The sequence below is a fragment of the Prinia subflava genome, chromosome 21 (assembly GCF_021018805.1).
Source record: "Prinia subflava isolate CZ2003 ecotype Zambia chromosome 21, Cam_Psub_1.2, whole genome shotgun sequence".
In the NCBI taxonomy this organism is placed as follows: Eukaryota; Metazoa; Chordata; class Aves; order Passeriformes; family Cisticolidae; genus Prinia; species Prinia subflava.
The window spans coordinates 2218420-2237700 of NC_086267.1; the positions used below are offsets into that span (position 1 = coordinate 2218420).

At 54.0% G+C, this 19281-nt stretch overlaps 1 protein-coding gene and 1 long non-coding RNA gene across 2 annotated transcripts in view; one reads left to right on the forward strand and one right to left on the reverse strand.

Moving 5' to 3' along the window:
• Positions 1–1530: 1530 nt before the first annotated feature.
• Positions 1531–2236, forward strand: LOC134560945 (uncharacterized). The gene is made up of 2 exons (XR_010082831.1): positions 1531–1662; positions 1812–2236. It is a non-coding gene; the product is annotated as an uncharacterized LOC134560945 (long non-coding RNA).
• Positions 2237–3332: 1096 nt separating this feature from the next.
• The window catches only part of EPHA8 (EPH receptor A8), a 33878-nt gene continuing 17929 nt past the window's right edge, over positions 3333–19281 (reverse strand). The window contains exons 4-15 of the mRNA XM_063417424.1: positions 18096–18220; positions 17817–17979; positions 16596–16692; positions 15880–15947; positions 15286–15411; positions 14164–14349; positions 13496–13557; positions 12843–13052; positions 10359–10508; positions 8412–8602; positions 6383–6538; positions 3333–4749 (exon numbers count right to left, since the gene is read on the reverse strand). Of these exons, the coding sequence (XP_063273494.1) occupies positions 4635–4749; positions 6383–6538; positions 8412–8602; positions 10359–10508; positions 12843–13052; positions 13496–13557; positions 14164–14349; positions 15286–15411; positions 15880–15947; positions 16596–16692; positions 17817–17979; positions 18096–18220 (1649 nt within the window). The 3' untranslated portion in view covers positions 3333–4634. The remainder of the gene's footprint in view (positions 4750–6382; positions 6539–8411; positions 8603–10358; positions 10509–12842; positions 13053–13495; positions 13558–14163; positions 14350–15285; positions 15412–15879; positions 15948–16595; positions 16693–17816; positions 17980–18095; positions 18221–19281) is intronic.

Here is a 19281-nt window from a genome sequence, read left to right on the forward strand (position 1 = left end):
GGCCTGCACCACATCCCTCACCCCATGGAATCACAGAATCATGGAACGTTCTCAGCTGGAAGGGACCCACAGGGATCATCCAGTCCAGCTCCTGGCCCTGCACAGACCCCAACAATCCCCCCGTGTGCCTGGTAGCGCTGTCCAAACACTCCTGGAGCTGTGGCAGCCTCAGGGCAGTGCCCATTCCCTGGGAAGCCTGGGCAGTGCCAGCACCCTCTTGGGGAAGAACCCAAATTGACCCAAAAATGACTCAAAATGACCCCACACCCTCCTTCCCACAGTCCTGCCCCTCATTCCGAGCCCTGCAGCACAACCCAGGGGAGCTGCAGCCCCGGCTCATCTCTCCCCCAGCCTGGCTGGCTTGAGGGGGGAGGCACAGGGCTGGTGGCAGAGCAGGCACTTCTGCCATCCTGGGATGAGCCAGGCTGTTATCTCAATAACATCCAAAAAATGACCCCAAAATGACCCAAATGACCCAAAGTGACCCTAAAATGACCCAAAAGTGACCCAAAATGACCCCAAAAATAACCCCAAAAATGACCCAAAACTGACCAAAAAATGACCCCAAAACGATCAAAAAAATGACTCCAAAGTGACCTCAAAGTGACCACTGAGTGACCATTCAGTGACCACAGTGACCACAGAGTGAATACAGCCCCAAAACTGCCTCAAAAATGCCCCAGAAATGCCCCAAAATGCCCTAAAATTACCCAACACCCCCCCCCCAAAATCTCAAAAATGACCCAAAAATGACCCAAAACGACCCCACACCTGGCTGCCCACAGTCCTACCCCACATTCCGAGCCCTGCAGCACAACTCAGGGGAGCTGCAGCCCCGGCTCATCTCTCCCCAAACCTGGCTGGCTTCAGGTGGGGAGGCACAGGGCTGGTGGCAGAGCAGGCACTTCTGCCATCCTGCGATGAGCTGGGCTCTTATCTCAATCTTTGATGGTGGTTTTTTAGAAATGACCTATGGCACACCTCAGAACTTAACCCACAACCCTTCTGAGAGTTCAAAGCAGCAGCCGGGGCTGATATTCCTATCTCACATCAGATTATCCCGAGCGATTTCCTTGGACATGATGCTGAACGACCGTTCCAAAAGCAAGGAGTGAGGGCGGTGTGGGAACACAGCCTTTCCTCGGCAGGCTGAGCCGGTGTGGGATCAGACAGGGGTCGTGCCAGGAAATCCGAAGCCAAATTTCACCATCTGCTCCCTCCGAGCTCCGCAAGCCCGGCACGGGCGGGGTGTGCGGGGGGAGCACGCCGGGCTCCGCAGGTGCTCCGCAGGTGCAGACTGCCACCTCCAGGCACACAGAGCTCACGGAGCCTCCCTTCCACCAACACAGCCCAACCTCCCTTCCACCGACACAGCCCAACCTCCCTTCCACCGACACAGCCCAACCTCCCTTCCACCGACACAGCCCAACCTCCGTTCCACTGACACAGCCCAACCTCCCTTCCACTGACACAGCCCAACCTCCCTTCCACCGACACAGCCCAACCTCCCTTCCACCGACACAGCCCAACCTCCCTTCCACTGACACAGCCCAACCTCCCTTCCACTGACACAGCCCAACCTCCCTTCCACCGACACAGCCAAACCCGGCCCGGGCAGCTCCCAGGGAAACGCTTCCCGGATGAGTTGCTGCAAGGCTGTATGTGAGTAGGAAATAAAAGCTGTTTTACCAAGGAAAAAGCAGCTCCCAGCTGCTTCAGCTCAGACTTCGGGAGATGAGGGGTGAGGCTTTACTGGTTTGGGGTTTTGGTGTTGATGTTCCTTCTTTCTAAAAAATATTCTGCATTTCCAGAAGTTTTTCCAGAAGGAAAACCTGAAAGACACCCATGAGGTTCAGAGGAGCCTCTGCACAACGAGATATCCTGTGCTTGCCCCACGTCCTACATGAGATGCTCCTATATGTTGCCCTGGTCTTTTGAGTCTTTTTAAAGCCTTCTACTTGTGCATAAGATGGAGTCAGTTCTTTAGTTTCTGTACAATATTAAGGGTCAGTTTTTCACTTTCTCACACTTTGGAACGTAAACAACCTTTCTTGTTTTTGTTCACTGTCCTTTGTTTACATATTTCTAGCCTGAAAATAATGTTGGTTGACAGCTGGTCTGGCCAGTGGGGTGAAGGGGTAGTAACCCCAGGAGCCAATCCATAACCAGACCCACAAAGGTATAAAAATGGAAGAAATAGGCTTGCCCTCTTTTTAGGGAGCAGCTTTTCACTGCAGACCTGCTGCTTCCGTGTTGCTGTTTTGCATGCTGTTCCAACACCTACACAGCAGTGACCTGGTGGTTTTGGGGAGTCCTCTCCCAGCCCTCAGCACCCCTGGGAGCCTGCAAACATCCTCTTGGCTCTCCCCTGGCCCTGTGGGCCATCCCATGGATATTCCTGCTTTGCAGGGAAGAATCCTTCACTCGTGGGAGGCTTTCTGGAGCAAGGAAGGTGGTGACTCGCTGAGCATCTCACTGTGGTCCCCCTGAATCAGCTGGGGTGTCCCCTGTCCTCATTGCAGGTAGTGACAGCTCCATGCAGCCCCCTGACAATAACAGGCAAGGAGATGGGTCACGGAAAGAGGGATTTTTATTGTCCAGGAGGAAGTGCACACTCTGAACATAAAAGGCAAACCCTGCCCCACCATCCCCACAGCCAGGAGCAGCCCAGTGGCCCCAGGATCTGACTCACGAAGCACCTGGAAAGGACCTGGCAGCTTCCAGCCTCAGGTCCTGCAGCCCACCCGGCTGGGGTTGCCCAGCAAACCCCAAGGACACCGGTGTGGCACTGGTCTGACCTCTACTCTCACCACGACAGAGTCCCAAATGTTGGGAAGAGAGGACAGGGCCAGCACCCGGCCCCCAGGGCTTGGGAGAGCTCCACTGCGTGCTGGCTGTGGGGAGGGAGTGTGCCAGGGCTGAGTGCAGGACACAGGGTGCAATACAAATAAAACAACACATTGCATCTGTCCCCCTGACAAAAAGCTTCCATAGGAAGAAGTAAAGTGCCCGCCATAGTCAGAGAATCCATCAGGACACCAGGGCCCTGCATGGAAAGCCAAGCCAGCCCTGGCCAGGCTGGTTCAGCCAGGATTATTGCAGCTGAGAAATGGCTTTAGCCCACCCCCCACCCCCCTTGTGCCCAAAGAGGCCTGGCAGGAGCAGCCCTCAGGCCACATCCCTCCAGCACCTGCAGTGGAGTGATGCTGGGTTTGCTGTGCCCGTGCAAAGGACAGGGAGCTGTGGGCCAGGCTGGACCCTGGCAGGGAGGGTGGCTCCCCTGTCCCCTCCTGTCACCCCCCACCCCAGCCGTGCTCCCAGCAGACTTTTTTTTGCAGTGAGTTCAGCCCCACGACGGAGGCTTCTGTGCTTTGAGACCATTTTGTGTACTTAACATCCTACTCCAGTAAAACAGTCCCCAAACCCATAGAAAATTATATTTACACCGAAAGGAAACTCCCAGCCCACAGCCTGCCCCACTCCCCAGTTCATCTGCACCTCTGCACCCAGCCCAGCCTCTGGGACCAGCTCCACCCATCTTTGGAGGCCCCTGCTCAGGGAGATGACCCTGTGGAGGACAGACCACCCTCCCAGACACCGGGGTCACCAGCAGTGAGATCCTCTGTGCCCAGAGCCCCTGTCCCCGGCCACAGGATGCTGTGATTGCAGCTGGAAATCCTGTCAGGACCCCTTCTGGGAGCCAGGTGATGGCACAGCTCTTGGGTTTCTCTAGGACAAGAGAAGGACAAAGAAGAGTTCTCTGTCCCTCCATCGTGTGGCATGGGAGCACACTCTCTCATTCTGTTCTGGGGGAGGCCAGGGTGATTCTGCTGGCAGAGAAACCTGAGCTTGTGGCCCTAGAAAATATGCCTGGGCTGCCTGGAGGGCTGTGCTGGATCCGTGGAGGAGCAGAGCTGGTGAATTAAAGAGGAGGAGAGTGTCCTGCAGCACTCCAGGGCTTCTTGAGTCTCCAGGCAGAAGGTCCTGGGGAACTCTCCTCCAAGCTGGGAAGTATGGTCTGAAGGCAGAGCTGTTCCTGGCGCTGCCACCTTGTGTTCTGTCCCCTGCCCTCCTGCTCTTGGTAGAGGTGGACCATGAAGCCACCCTCAGGCTGGTGCAGTCCAGGAGGTCCAGGCTGGAGTGTGCTGGGAGGTGCAGGAAGCAGGGCTGTCTCTGCTGTGTGCAGCATGTGCAGCCCTGCTCAGTTTAGAGATCCCAGGAACTCCCCAGCTCCCTGATCCAAAGGAGCCGCGTGCCACAGCAAGCCCAGCCCGCTGCTCCTGCTTATTGCTGATGTGTCTGACACCCCTGCACCTGCAGGAGCAGCTGGACCTCCCCACGGGGTGGAGGGGTTGTCTCCTGTCCTGCATAGCTGTGGGGAGAGCCCCAGTCCCTCAGGGAAATAGCAGGGTCCTGATGTGTCCTCTTGGAAGGCTGCTCCCCCCTTCAGGTGGGGGAAGGAGGCAACAGGACCACCAAGGGGGCTGGAATACCACGTTCCCACCAATGCTGAAATCACAGAGATGCTGGCAGGGCTCCAGCTGCTGGTGCCCCTGTTCCTGCTCACCACCCTGCTGCCCCTTGGCCAGGGTAGGTGTTTAGGAATGCCTGGTGCAGCTCTGCAGAGCTGGTGATCAGAGATGCCTCCTGGGGCCGTTTGTGTTCAGCAGCTGGGATCTCATGGCCTGGATGCTGCTCAAGATCTTCTTCTGGTGGCCCATCATGGTGATGCCCAGGCTCCGGACATCCCTGGAGAACAAAGACTCTGTCAAAGACACCTGAGCCAGGCCCCAGGGGGGCAGCTGCACCCCAGGGACCACCCCAGGGACCCTGGGTGTGCTCCACTTGCCCATCAGCACAAGGCTGGCCCTGATGAGGGTCCATGGGCATCCTCCCAGGGACAGGGAGGCTGCCATTCCCCTGGGCATGTCCTCCTGACAAGGCCCCTGTGAGGAGCAGGATCATTCCTGACAGGCTGGGAGGTGACAAGATCGATGCTGTGAAATTGGATTCAGTTTTAGTGAGATGCCCTCAGATAACTCAGTCAGAAAGACAGATGGATGATGAGCCCTCCCCATTCGAAAGATCCTCTGATGTGCATGAGGAACAAGGATCACTATCAGCTCAGCCCCAGAGCAAAGGCCCCACGCACAGCCCTGATCAATACACAACAACCCTCTGTCTGTCTCTCTCTGCCTTCCCTTCCAGCAGCTCCTTGCCTTTGGGCAGGGAACAAGGATCCTTAGAGGCTGAACAGGTCGTTGTCCAGCCCTGTCACTACTGGGGACAGCAAGGGATGAGGGATGTAAGCAGGTGTAAGGGCAGGAGCTGGCATAGTTGCCCTCTTTTCTGGTACTGCTTGGATGGTCCACCTTGGACAGGTGGGAGATCAAGTTCCTTACAGCAGGAGGGTGGTCAGACAGATCTTCTCCAGCTCTCCTTATTTAACCCACCCTTGATCCTGTGTTAATGACCTTCTAGTGATGTCTCCCACTGAGCAGAGAGCCAGTCCTGTGCACAGGGGTCTGACAAAGCTCCAAGGTAATGCCCAGCTATGATTGTTTTCCAGTGATCCTGGAGAAGCTGTGCAGAGCAGCACAGCCACTCTCTAGTCCACAAATGCCTTTTGCAGGGAAAAAAAAAAAAAAGGTGAGAAGCACAAGGAGACAGCAACCTCCTGCCTGACCCTGCTGTGACCAGGAGGTTGGGTTAGGTGACCTCCTGGAGCACCTTGCAACCTGAGTTACCTGCTATGGGCCTGTGGTGACATTGGGAAGCCAGCAAGGAGCACTGGAGGTGACTTGGAGTTCACAGCCTCCAAGCACAATTCCCACACCTTCCCTCAAAGCTCAGCACAGCCTTGGACGTTGTCTCAAGTCTCAACACTGTTTGCCTAGAGATACATTTCTGACACCAGGGACCAAGTGGAACAAGCCAGCTGAGGCAGGACGGTCACTGTTTGGGGCTGGCAGGTTGATGGAGGGAAAAAAGGCAGAACCAAAATACTCATTTTACTGCCTCCTTTTGGAAATTTTGCGCTCAGGTCGTGGTCAGGATCTTAACCTACATTTCCCTTCAGATTTTCTGCTACTCTTGAGGTGAGAGTGGCTCCACACAACTCAGACGAGCCCAAAGCCCACAGCTGGGTGGTGCTAGCCTGAGGCTGTCCACAGCCTCATCAGGGCAGTGGAAGGGATGGATGGCTAGCACTGGAACTGGCAGGCTGGTGCAGTGGGGCTGCAAGGATCCCAGGGAAGCCCTGACCCCTTCCAGGGGCTGGGAACTGTGGCACAACATGTGCTGCATCCCTCCAGCCAGCAGAAAGGCAGGGCTGGGGACAGCCACAGCGCACACAGCCAGCAGTTTGCTCCCTGCTACTCACTCGATGTTCATGCGCATCACCATGCCCAGGGAGGAGTACCCAGCCATGGCAAAGTTGTCCCTGTAGTGCCCCAGGCGGATGGAGTCCAGCCAGTCCTCCACGGTCAGGCAGCTGGTCAGCTCGAGGAGACCCCTGTCCAGGCGTGTCTGTGTGAACCTGGCAGCAGAAAAGAAGGGGTTACACCAGTGTGCTGGTTTGAAAGCAAAACCAGTGAGACTCCAAGTCAGAAATACAATTTAGTAGAGAGAGAACAAACAACAAGAAAGATAAAAATAAAATAAAATAGGATAAATGCAATAGTACAAAGGAGCACTGTCAGAGTCAGAATGCAAACCTGACACCCTGTTGGTCAGGGTGTTGGAAGCAGCCCGCAGTGAGTCCTCCCAGAGTGACAGATGTGGCTCTGTTGGAGCAGAGATGATCCTCAAGAAAGGGTCCAGCCATCCTCTGGGAATCCAGTGGGAACAGGCTCCCTTGGTGTTTGGGATTGCTGTTTTATCCTGGTGGAAAGGCTTTGGCTCCTCCCGCTGGGTGGAGCATCTCCCAATGGGACGAGGTGATGTTATCAGTCATGTGAGAGCCTTCAATGGCCCATTCACAGGGGATGTCCCTGGGAGGAGGATGGGTGCAGGAAGAGATAAGGAGGCCCTGCCTTATCTGGTGTTATCAGGTGTCCCATTAACAGAAGGCATCGCCCTCTTTCCCCCCTAGAGCTACAAGAGATAAGGAACAACATCTCCCAACCGGCTTCAACAGATGAAAATAGAATACACATTTTTGGTTACATTTTTCAACCCAGGACAACCAGAAAGATTGGTCCAAGGTGAGCAGGCTGTGAGGGCCACACAAATGCACCCATAGGATCAGCATGAAGGCTGGAAAAGCGCTCTGGGATCATCAGCTCCAGCTGTTGACTCAGTACTGCCTGCCAGGGCTCCACTAAACCGTGTCCCCAAGTGCCACATCCGCACCTCCAGGGATGGTGACTTCACCTCTGCCCTGGGCAGCCTGTGCCAGGGCCTGATCCCCCTTTTCGTGAAAAAATCTGCCCTGATATCAAACATCTAGGGGATATCTGCTGTTAATAGGCCACTGAGGCTCACCAGTGACTGATAAAATTTTATCATCCCACTGGGAGATGCTGCACCCAGGGGAGGAGCCCAACATTCCCACCTAGATAAAACCTGGGATTCAGAGCCCAGCACAGCCTGTGTGCACTGGATTGCCAGAGGGAGAGCAGACCCATCTCACCACTTCTGGACCTTTCTACAGGATCATCTCTGCTCCAACAGAACCACATCTGTCACTCCAGGAGGATTTATTTGGACTGCTCCCAACACCCTGACCAACAGGGTGTCAGGTCATGTTCTGACTCTGTCAGTGTTTCTAGGATTTTTTTTGTTGTTGTTTGCTTTTTTTGTTGTTTGGGTTTTTTTTTACTACTACATTTGTATTTTTAATATTCCTAGTAAAGAACTGTCATTCCTATTCCCATACCTTTGCCTGAAACCCCCTTAATTGCAAAATTATAATAATTTGGAGGCAGGGGGTTTACATTCTCGATTCCAAGGGTCTGGGAATTCACAAGACAGAGAGTCAAACAGACTTGATTAGCATAGTTGGTTTGATAACTAAGATGCCATGGCAGGAACAAACAGAACTGTGAAAATTACAGGAGATGGGATTACACCTGCTTATGGGAAGAGAGAAGATTCAATCAACTTCTGCAAGCAAAGAGTTGTTGTAAAATGCATGAGTTTTCTGTGTGATTTTTAACCTGATTATTGTAGTAGAAATTATTAACCTGTTTGAAATAGTAGATAAGCTTTTGGGAAACCTGAATAAAATCGAATTCTGATCACTAAATCGGTCTTCCCGTCTCTCATCAATCGCCAATACAAGGGGAGCTCTGGCTTTCCTGGCAGACACCTGCCTTTCCAAACCAAGACAATATTCTTCCAGGGAAATGGGGATTCCCCTGAGGGGTTCAAAGGATTCCACCATCACCCGGGGGTCAGGGAGCCCTCACCTGTTCACGGTGCCCGTGCACTTGAGGTGGTCGGGGTTGCGGATCAGCTTGTCCAGGATGCCCACGATCTGCGCGAAGCGCGGCCTCTCGCTGCGCTCCTTCTGCCAGCAGTCCAGCATGAGCTGGTGCAGGGTGCTGGGGCAGCCCATGGGGGCTGGCAGGCGGTAGCCTTCCTCCACGGAGTTAATCACCTGGAAGGAAGCCACGAGCCGCAGAGGGTGTTTGGTGTTAATGTTCCTTCTGAAAAAAATATTCTGCGTTTCCAGAAGGTAAGGTTGAGCCTAGGACAAGCTGCAAGACACCCCCGAGGTCCAGAGGAGACTTGGCACATGAGATATCCTGTGCTTGCATGAGATGCTCCTACCCAGCAATGACCTGGTGGTTTTGGGGAGTCCTCTCCCAGCCCACAGCACCCCAGGAGCCTACAAACATCTTCTTGGCCCTTTCCTGGCCCTGTGGGCCCATCCTATGGATAGTCCTGCTTTGCAGGGATGCCTCCTTCACTTGTGGGAGGCTTTCTGGAGCAAGGAAGGTGGTGACTCGCTGAGCATCTCACAGCTGGGATGTGAACAATCACTCCACCCTTGGAGCATGGCAAAGCTAGGAGAATGTGAGCAGCAGTGACAGCTTTAGAGCCAACCACACCCTGTGCTGTGGGCCCTTTTGTTTTTATAGGACATTTCCTGAAAATGGTGCTTTCTTTGTCCTGCAACTCATTTGCTGGTAAATCCTTCACTGAAGGGCTGCTGGAACACAGCTAAACACCTGCAGGAGGAGGTTTGCAAGCTCACCTACAGCAGACTTCAGCTCAGACCTCGGGAGATGAGGGCTGAGGTTTTACTGGTTTGGGATTTTGGTGTCAATGTTTCTTCTTTCTAAAAAATATTCTGCATTTCCAGAAGAAGATAAGGCTGAGCCTAGGAAAAGCTCAAGACACCCCTGGGGTTCAGAGGAGCCTTGGCACATGAGATATCCTGTGCTTGCACCATGTCCTGCATGAGATGCTCCTGCACAGCAATGAGTGGGTGGTTTTGGTACAGTGGCCTAAAATATTGCAGCTTCCATCTGACAAGCCACGAGGGCTGCACTCACACTCAGATTTCCTACAGCCAGGACATGGCACTGGTTGGCAAGGCTGGAGGAAGCGCTGCTTGAGGGAATTGTGTGGAAGAGGCAGTGTAAGCCACTGCATTCATGCCCTGCTGTCACCAAAGCCACCACAAAATAAAAAATCAACCTAGGAAGAGAGGGGACTCCCAGGACAGGGGGAGATTTATAATACTCATAGGTAAAAAAAGGAGTCCTGTGGTTCTGCAGAACCAAAATACTCATTCTACTGCCTCGTTTTGGAAATTTTGCCCTCAAGTTGTGGTCAGGATTATAAGCTACATTTCCCTTCAGACTTTATGCTACTCTTGAGGTGAGAGTGGCTCCACACAACTCAGACAAGCCCAAAGCCCACGGCTGGGTGGTGCTAGCCTGAGGCTCTGGGCAGTGGAAGGGATGGATGGCTAGCACTGGAACTGGCAGGCTGGTGCAGTGAGGCTGCAAGGATCCCAGGGATACCCTGACCCCTTCCAGGGGCTGGGAACTGTGGCACAACATGTGCTGCATCCCTCCAGCTGGCAGAAAGGCAGGGCTGGGGACAGCCACAGTGCACACAGCCAGCTGGCAGTGACCTCCCTGCCTGCATTTATACCAGGAACTTCAGTCAGCATCTCCAGGAAGGGGACAGGGTTGGGAAGGCCCAGCAGGTTGGCCAATACACGAGCTCTGGTCACTCCTGGGAGCCACAGGACTGCAAAGGCAAAGGGCTGCTGGCGCCACAGCGGGGACATGCACCCTGCACCCAGCCCGGTGGGGATGTGAGCAGAGACAAGAGCTGATCCTCGGGCCCCTGTTCCCAGGCAGGGAGGGCAGTAGGGGGACAGGTCTGGCAGCACTCACGTCCCGGTTGGTCATGTTCCAGTAGGGCCTCTCTCCGTAGGCCAGCACCTCCCACATGACGATGCCGTAGCTCCACACGTCGCTGGCCGAGGAGAACTTGCGGTAGGCGATGGCCTCGGGAGCCGTCCAGCGGATCGGGATCTTCCCCCCCTGGAAAAGAGAGTGAGGGCAGAGGCTCAGGCAGGCAGGGCTCAGCATCCCCAGCTCTGCAGCTGTTGTGATGCTTTGAGTTTTATCTTCCATGTGTTTCAGACTCTGTGCTGCCCAGGGGTGCAGCTCTGAGCTCACAGCCAGGGTCACTCAGCTCTGCACAGAGCAGGGACACAAAACAAATCCTTGTCCTGCTGCACACCAAGGACAACTTCCAGCCCAAAAGCACAAACAAGGGTGGCTGAAGGGAGGAACAAGAAGGATGGGACCTCACAGCCTGGAGCTGTAATTGGACAATTAAACCCCAATATGCAAATGGAGCAAAACTTATAAAAATGTAAGATCTTATGACCAGCTAGGCATTTTATGACCATTCTTAGTCCACCTTGGGTGTAGCCCTGGTCAGGTTCTGTCCTGCCCAAGGTGTATCCTGGAGGCCTTTCAGTAAATCCCTACTTTATTCTCCAGCTCTGTCCAGTCTCTGTTTCAGGTCAGCCTTCCAAGGCATCACTTGGACAAGAGATAAGCTGGGGTGGCATCTTCTAAGAAGGACTGAGGTAATCTGCACAAGGCAAGCCCAGAGGTGTACATGAAGGACGACTTCAAGGTGTTTCCAGCAGAGCAAGGAGAACACTGTGCTCCTTTTACAAGGTCTTCATGCACAATTTCGTCCCCCAGTGACAAGAGACAAAGAATTCAAAGTGATGAAGAGGAGCCCTGGGCTACCAGAGCACACAAGCACTGAGCTGACTCTGTGTGCAAGCAGAGAGCCTGACTTGAGCAGACAGGGAGAGTGATGGGATGTGCTTCCTGTCCTTCCCTGCTTTGACAGGCAAGGACTGAAAAGGTGCATTCAATTAACTACCACGCTGACAGAAATCAGCAATATGTGGACTAAGAATGCTTCTAAGGTGGAAATGTGGTTGCCAGCCATCTGAAGAGGGAGGTTGCAGTGTAGGGGACACTGAGTGGGCTTCCCAGGACATCTGGGGCAGGAATGGTGTGCCATCACCATTCAGGGATACCTGTATAGGGAGAGTTGCCTCTACCCAACTTAGTCATGCCTGGATAAGGACTGAAGATGAGCAATGTGTTTTTTTGGAGAGTTCCTTGGCAGAAGCAATCTCCTGAGCGTGTTGAAGGCAGCACAGGAGGAACACAAGTTTCTGAACACAAAAGAAACCTCCTTTGCAGGGTACCCTGACTGAGGCCTCACTGGAGATCTTGACTCTGCCTCTGCATCCTTGTGCTTCAGCTCTACCCACACCATGCACTATCCAATCTTTCACTGCACCAAGGCACCTCAAAGCACCAGAAACCAAGCAGCAGGAACCTTCCCCAAAGTTAAATTATCTGGAATGACATGCTGTTTCTTGAGATACCAGAGGGAGCAGATGAATGCATAGGCACACACACACACTGAGCCCCTCCGGCTCAGCTTCTCCTCTTTGCTGAAGCCAAGCAAAGACCTTGAAGGCCACATTCTTCAGGCTGGGCCATGGTGCATTCATCCCTCAGAGCTGCAGCTGCTCTGGGACATGCTCAGCACCAGCTACCCCAAAAGAGCCTGAAGCTCTTTCTGCTTCTGTAGTCTTGGTCTTTCTGAGAAATGATGCTTGGACTCCTCTGCTACGGCTCCAAACTGGCCTCCACCAGGAACAGTCTGTCCTGAGGTGATCCAGGGAGCATGTTAATTCTTTTCATTGCCAGAGAAGAGCAAAGAGAGCTCATTTTATTTAACATATTCTATGTATTTCATTTTGCTTCTGATGACCTCCCATGGAGGAGAACATCAAGAAACAGAGTGGCCAGGTTGGCCAGAAAAATCTCAACATGGCTTCACACACAAAACTGAACTGCATGAAATAAAACCACAGGTTGCAAAACCAATTCCCACATTTTCCACGTCCATGAATGAGACAGAGCCACATGGAAAAACCAGTGTGTGGCCACAATGTTGAGGGGTGGAACAGAACATGCCCCTATGGACTGATGGCTCTAGGACAACTGAGGAGTGGATGGAGCTCCACAGCCTAGGAAAGGATTCCAATGGGGACACGGAGGGCATAAACTCCCATGGGAGCAGTTGGCTGAGGATGCTTCATAACTCCCTGCCCTCCCACTCTTTGTTCACTGCCCACTCAGTTTTGGGATGTCCCTGTGTGAAGGACAAGGCATTAAGGCTCAGGAGCTCATTGGGTTCGAGCTGTCAGCCCAGACATCAGCAGGGAAGAAACATCACCATTCCTGCCCTGTAGGCTGGACTTGAGGCTCTCTGACTTTCCCATGTGCCAGTGGCCACCAGCAGGGACCAGCACTGTGAGGGGCACCCACCGTGGTGGTGTAGGCAGCATCGGGGTCGTCCTCCAGGATGCGGGAGAGGCCGAAGTCGGACACCTTGCACACCAGGTTGCTGTTGACCAGGATGTTGCGGGCGGCCAGGTCCCGGTGCACGTAGCCCAGGTCAGACAGGTACCTCATACCAGCCCCAATGCCCCGCAGCATCCCCACCAGCTGGATGATGGTGAATTGCCCGTCGTGTTTCTGGAAAGGAAATAACCCAGAGCTGGCTTGTGGTGTTCACCACGACCCTGTTGGTGCTGCTGGTGTTAAACCAGCCCCGCAGTGCCTCTCATCTTTGACTTAGTACCTCCTCTGACCCCAGTGCCTCCTCCTTGTGCCTCTGCCCACTTCTTGCCCTCTCATCTTTGGCTTAGGACCTCCTCCAACCCCAGCACCTCCTGCTCGTGCCCCTGCCCACCTCTTGCCCTCTCAGTGCCCCTGACACGTGCTCAGGCAGTTGTCCCTGCTTTTGCAGTGTCACTCCAGGGAAGCAGACACAATGCCTGGAGCCTGTGTCTGCTGGAGAGGTGAGAGCCCAGCACCCACAGCTCTCTCTGACACGGGTTTCGGTGGCTGGGAGGCTGAGGAGCAGGAACCAGCCCCAGGGGACGTGCAGAGAATGCAAATACAAACTCAGTCCTTACCCTGAGGAAGGTGTCTAGTGAGCCGTTCTCCATGTATTCAGTAACAATCATTACCAATTTGCCTGCAGAAGACAAGGGAGGTCAAGTTAGCAGAGAGGTCACCTTCCTCCAGGAAGCCCAGTGCCAGGTTTTTACTGGGAGAGACATGAATTCATGTCTGTGGGTCTTCTGCAGCCCCTCAGAGTGGTGCCACCCCTGCACTGGGCAGGACTGACCCAGTGATGGGGATTTGGCAACAGCCCAGACAGGTGCCCTTCCCTCCAGGTGCTATTGATACGGCTGGGTCAGTTTGGTTACCCTGCTGAAATTTGCATGCCATTAGTGTAAGGCTTTGCATCAGAATGTGCCTTTTTGGAGGAAGACTTCCAATTATGATTCCATACAGGCAGCCTTTAAAATAAATGCCTTTGAGCAGGACATCTCCCAAACCAACAATGATCTGGAGCACGCTGCAGAGCATGGTGATGGAACTGCCACGGGGAGGTTTGTCCTGGAAGAGAAGGCAAGGGGGTGGCTGTCCCAGGTAAATGAACGAATCTGAAAAGCCACTGGGGCAGTGAAGGATGGAGTGCACCCAAATGAGCCTTGCCCCCATCTCCCAGGCTGCCCAGAGGGAGATGCACCCCAGCTCTGCCCCACCATACGCTCCCTCCCCTCCAGCCACGCACTCCTGGTGACCACCCCCTCCAGGTGGATGACGTTGGGGTGGTCGAACTGTGCCATGATGCTGGCCTCGCTCAGGAAGTCCCTCCTCTGCTTCTCCGTGTAGCCTGCCTTCAGTGCCTTGATGGCAACAGGAATCTCCCTCTTCCCTGGCAGCTTCAGGCGGCCGTAGCACACCTCTCCAGACTCCCCTGCAAAGCAAGGGAAAGTGGGGGCGTGGAGAGATCCTCAGCTTCTTGCTCTCACCCACCAATACCACGAACCAGCCAGGCTGTCAGCACACTCACAGCATGCCCCAGCCCCTCAGGGCTTCAGTCTGGATTTCAACCCCCTCCAACCCCTCCAGGATTCAATCCCCTGAAAGGATTGCTCAGCTCTGGCTTCCAGTTCAGGAAGGGTGGGAGCATCAGAAACCACCTCTCCCTGGTGCCTGTCACTGAAGGCAATGGGCCCAGGGCAGTGATTACAGTGGCACTTGCTTTATTGCTTTTAATGAACTAATTTGAGAGTCTCAGAACAGCCAGGATGACCCTCATCATTGCTCTGGGTTAAGCCCTCAGGGTGCTGCTGGTGAAGTTCCAGCTCTGCACTGTGCTTCCCCAAAAGCCCCCGTTCCTATGCAGAACTCCCTTTAGTTCTGAAAATGTACCATTTCACTGTAATTTCATGTGTGTTTTGTCACCCCAGGTGTTTTCATGGGGGCATGTTGGGACACCCACGGGGACAGGCTGAGCCATTTCTTGTGTCAGCCTTGAGCCACCTGCTGATGAGCAACTCCCTGCACCAGGCTGCTCCACAGGGTTCATTTCACTCCCCCAAACCCCCACTCTATCCAAGGTTTTGATCCCACGAGGATGAGGAGCAGATGAAGCCCTGCTGAGCACGGCTCTGATCCCAGTGAGATCCAAGGTTTTGATCCCACGAGGATGAGGAGCAGATGAAGCCCTGCTGAGCATGGCTCTGATCCCAGTGAGATCCAAAGTTTTGATCCCACGAGGATAAGGAGCAGATGAAGCCCTGCTGAGCACAGCTCTGATCCCAGCGGGCCAGGGGCTCAGCACACTCTCAGATCATGGATTTCTCTGAGCAGACAGGATGCAAAGAGGCAGCTGGGCCCCAGGACTCACCAGACCCAATGACCTTCTCAATCTTGATCCTGGAGGCCTCTATTTCACGGGTGAACTCATGCACAGCTTGGCAGGGGTCCTCATACGTGTGGGGGTCCACATAGAACTTGGACTCGGGGAACTTCACTGCCGGGTTTCAAAGTGCAGAGAGGAGATCAGCCCTCCCAGGCTGAGAGCAGGGACACCCAGCAGCAGGGCACAGGGTGGGCAGGGGCAGGACAGGTTGAGGAGCCACGGAGGTGCAGCAAAAGGAGCCCTAAGTCACTTTTTGGTCCAGCAGTGTCCTCAGAGCAGTTCAGGACCTGGCTGCCCAGGTGTTCTCCACATGATTTTCCCACTCCATCACCCCCACCCGTGCCCCTGGCCTGCTGCTCTCTGGGATGATTCTGCTGCACTCTCAGTGCACAATGTTCAACTTTGCAACCCCACGACCAGGATGCCCCTGGATCAGATCTCCCACTCATCTCCCAAGACATGTTCTCAGAAGGAGGCAAGATACAAAACCCTTCCCCCTGGAAACCGCAGCAGTGTCAGGGAGTCACAGTCCATCTCTGCCCATCCCTGGGGCTGGGTCCTTCCCAGAGAGTGTCCTACCTTGCCCATTCTGATAATGCATCTTCTCCTCATCAGAGTCCTGGAAAGCCTTGCTGTACCCACAGTGCCTGCCACGGGAGGACAAGGGTCAGAGCAGAAGCCCCTATGCCTCACTCCCACAAGCATTCCAAAAGCAGGGTAGAAGGCAGTGAATGCTGGGGCTGTGGGCAGCCACAGAAAACACTTGGCCATCCACCAGCTGCATCCCTGCATCTCACTGGACTGACACTTTGGTCTGGATCAAAGCACTCTCCAGGTGCTCTCCGAGGCTTGGCAGGGCTAAAAGCATGTGTGCTCCACATGCCTGGCTCAGCCATGCTCATACAGAGCACACAGCCTCTGTTGGATCTGTCTGCTGTAGAAAAGATCTCTCCACTCCTGACCTACCCACCCGTCCATCCAGTCAGCTCTTGTACTGGTAGTAGTTCTGGTACTGGTATTGCTCTTGCTTCTGATATTCCATATATTTTATATGATAATATATATGCTGATTAATTAGTATTCAGCCTGCTGGCATGAGGGGAAGGTCTGGAGACTGGCTCTGCCTCAGGGAAAGTGTGACCCTTAAATGAAGTTTCTTTGCTGCCTATTAACCCTGGACCTATGGATGCTCTGGACAAACTGGAAGTAGAAAAGTTGTGACCAGGTTCTCCCATTCCCTCCTGTCTTTGTTGGAGACCTCCAAAACACCCCACTGGCCTCCAGAAAACCCTTACCTCTTCTTGCAGATCAGAACCACCAGCAAGGTGACAAGGCCAGCGATAAGTGTCAGGCAGATCCAGACAATCGTCATCGTGTCGTACCGGAGAGACACTGCAAAAACGGGGTGGGAAGGGGGTGAGCTGGATTGGGGAACACACTGCTGAGCTCAGGAACCTTCCTACCCCATGGTCTTCAAAGATAAAGCTTTGGGCTGACAGTGGGGTCATGGTCTTCAAAGATGGAGCACTGTTCCACCTATTCCCAGTTGTGAGCCTCTCCCAGTGTACAGGGACCATTCACACGTGGGGAAACCAAGGAGAGAGCTGAGAAAGCCATGGTGACATGTGACAGCTATAGCTGGCCTAGAGCTGCACAGACAAAATTAGCCATGACAGACACCAACTCTAGCAGCCCAGCTCGTTAGAGAATAGAAGTAAACAAGTCCCTGGGCATGATAATGATAGAGTGGATTCAATTAAACAGGGGACCTTGGCCAATCCCGTTGAATCATGAATGCACACGCATCACTGGCCAGTGAGCTGGGTGGTGCTAAACCCTCAGAAAATCATCTGTGTAAGAGCAGGAAATTTGAAGCCCCTATAAAAGGGGAATCCCAACAATAAACTTGGGCTGCTGCTGCATGAACTCTTGTTCATGTTCTTGTCATGTTCTTGTGTGTTCTTGTCACTTGCCTGTTGCTAAAACTGTGACAGTGACACAGCAAACCAGTACAGAGAGGAGATTGGAGCCTCAGGACCTGTCCAGGTCTTCCCTGTCCTAACTGCTGCATCCTTCCTCCCTCTTCTTTCTAATGCATAAGCATAGAATCATGGAATCATTCAGGTTGGAAAAGACCTCCAAGATCACTGAGTCCAACCATTAACCCAGCACAGCCAGGGCCATGTCCTCAAGTGCCACATCAAGAGATTCATCGAGCACTTCCAGGCATGGTCACTCTACCACTGTCCTGGGCAGCCTGTTCCCATATCTTCTTTCAGTGAACAAATATTTCCTATTATCCAACCTAAACCCTGTTTCAACTTGAGTCTGTTTCCTCTTGTTCCACACATGTCTGGAATGCGACCACAAGCAATCCCTGTGGGCTGAAACGCCAGGGCATGTGCTCCAGGCCCCCTCCCTGCGTGGCAGAGGAACAGTGGCCATGGAGAAGGCCATCCCCAGGCTCCGTGCTCCCTGCCCCACGCTCCCCACACCCCACACCTGCCTGCACTCACCTGGCTTCCCCGTTTCCACCTCCACAGTCTGACTGAACCTCCCGCAGCCAGCGGAGGTGCGAGCCCGCACCTGGAAAATGTAGCGGGTGGCAGGCTTGAGCCCCGAGATGGTGGCAGTGGTGCTCTTGGATTTCAGAGTCGAGTAGCTCTGCATTTCCTTGTCCTGGGGGAAAATCAACAACAAAACCTTCTCTGACATCCACAAAGCCTTCCAAAGAAGCCCCTCGTGCAAGGCTGGCTGACAGCAGGGGCCTCTCCGAGGGGCGAGCTCGGCGTTACCTTCTCGTAGTACTTGATCTCGTACTCCAGGATGATGCCGTTGGGCTGGTCTGGCTCCTGCCACAGCAAGGTGACACTGTTCTGGCCTGTGCTCTCCTGGTGAACCACCACCACCTGTGACGGGGCTGGGGACCAGACACAGGGGGTTAGGTGCCTGCTGAGGGGAGGGCAGCAGGAGACAGCAGCAGGGAAGGGTGGAGCCCTAGGCAGGACCCCTGAGCCCTAGGCAGGACCCCTGAGCCCTAGGCAGGACTTAGGCAGGACCCCTGGCTTAAACCAGGTTTCTGGTTCAATTAAAGCCACGTGGAGATGATGTGATGGGCATTGCTAACAGGTTTTTCCTTGTTTGGGCTGTGTCAGTCTCTTTCCTGTGGAGGAAAGCAGCTCTGAGAGGATGAGAGAGGAGGGCATTGTCCCAGCACGGGCAGGAGGGGACACTGGTGATTTGCTGTGATCTGGAGCCAGAAAGGAGAAGGACCAATGTGGTTGCAGGTCATGGAGATCTCTGACAGCCCTCTGTCTCCTCTTGTTCCACCTGAGGTAAAGGGAGAGGGGCAGGGCAAGAGGGAAAGGGAGATGATAAGTGTGGTCAGGGTCTGAGCACCAGTCTGAAAGTGTCCTGGGGGGTGCTCTACTGGGATATTTGTCATCTTCCCAGTCCTGAGCTGGGAGCCTGTGAATCAGTTCTTGTACCTGTAGCCATGCCTGAACTGCAGCTGTCACAGCTGGAGGAACAAACTCACCAGCCTCTTTTCCTCCTGGGAAGATATCCACTGGAAGTTCCCCAGGGTGCAGTGGGTGCTGATGGCCAGGTACAGCCATTGGGTGTGACCATGGGAAGGTTTCAGGCCCCACTTGTGAGCCTCACTGCCAGGTGAGAAATGGGACGTGGCAGCTCTGGGGAAGACAGAGCTGCCACGGCTGTGGCTGCAGTGCAGGGATGTCACCAGAGCAGCACAGAGACCAAAAGCAGCAGCCATGGGGCACCCAGGGACTGAAAGGCAGCAGTTTTAGCTCTTTGGGGCTGGCTCCTCTGAGAAGCAGAAAATGCTGCTGGTACAGAGTACCCTGGGGAGATGGGACAGGGTGGGATGGTGGGAATCAGTTAAACTGATTAAACAGTCAAACCCCATGGGCATGGGCAATGCCTTTACTCCAAACAGCCCAGGGAATCTGTGCTGCATCT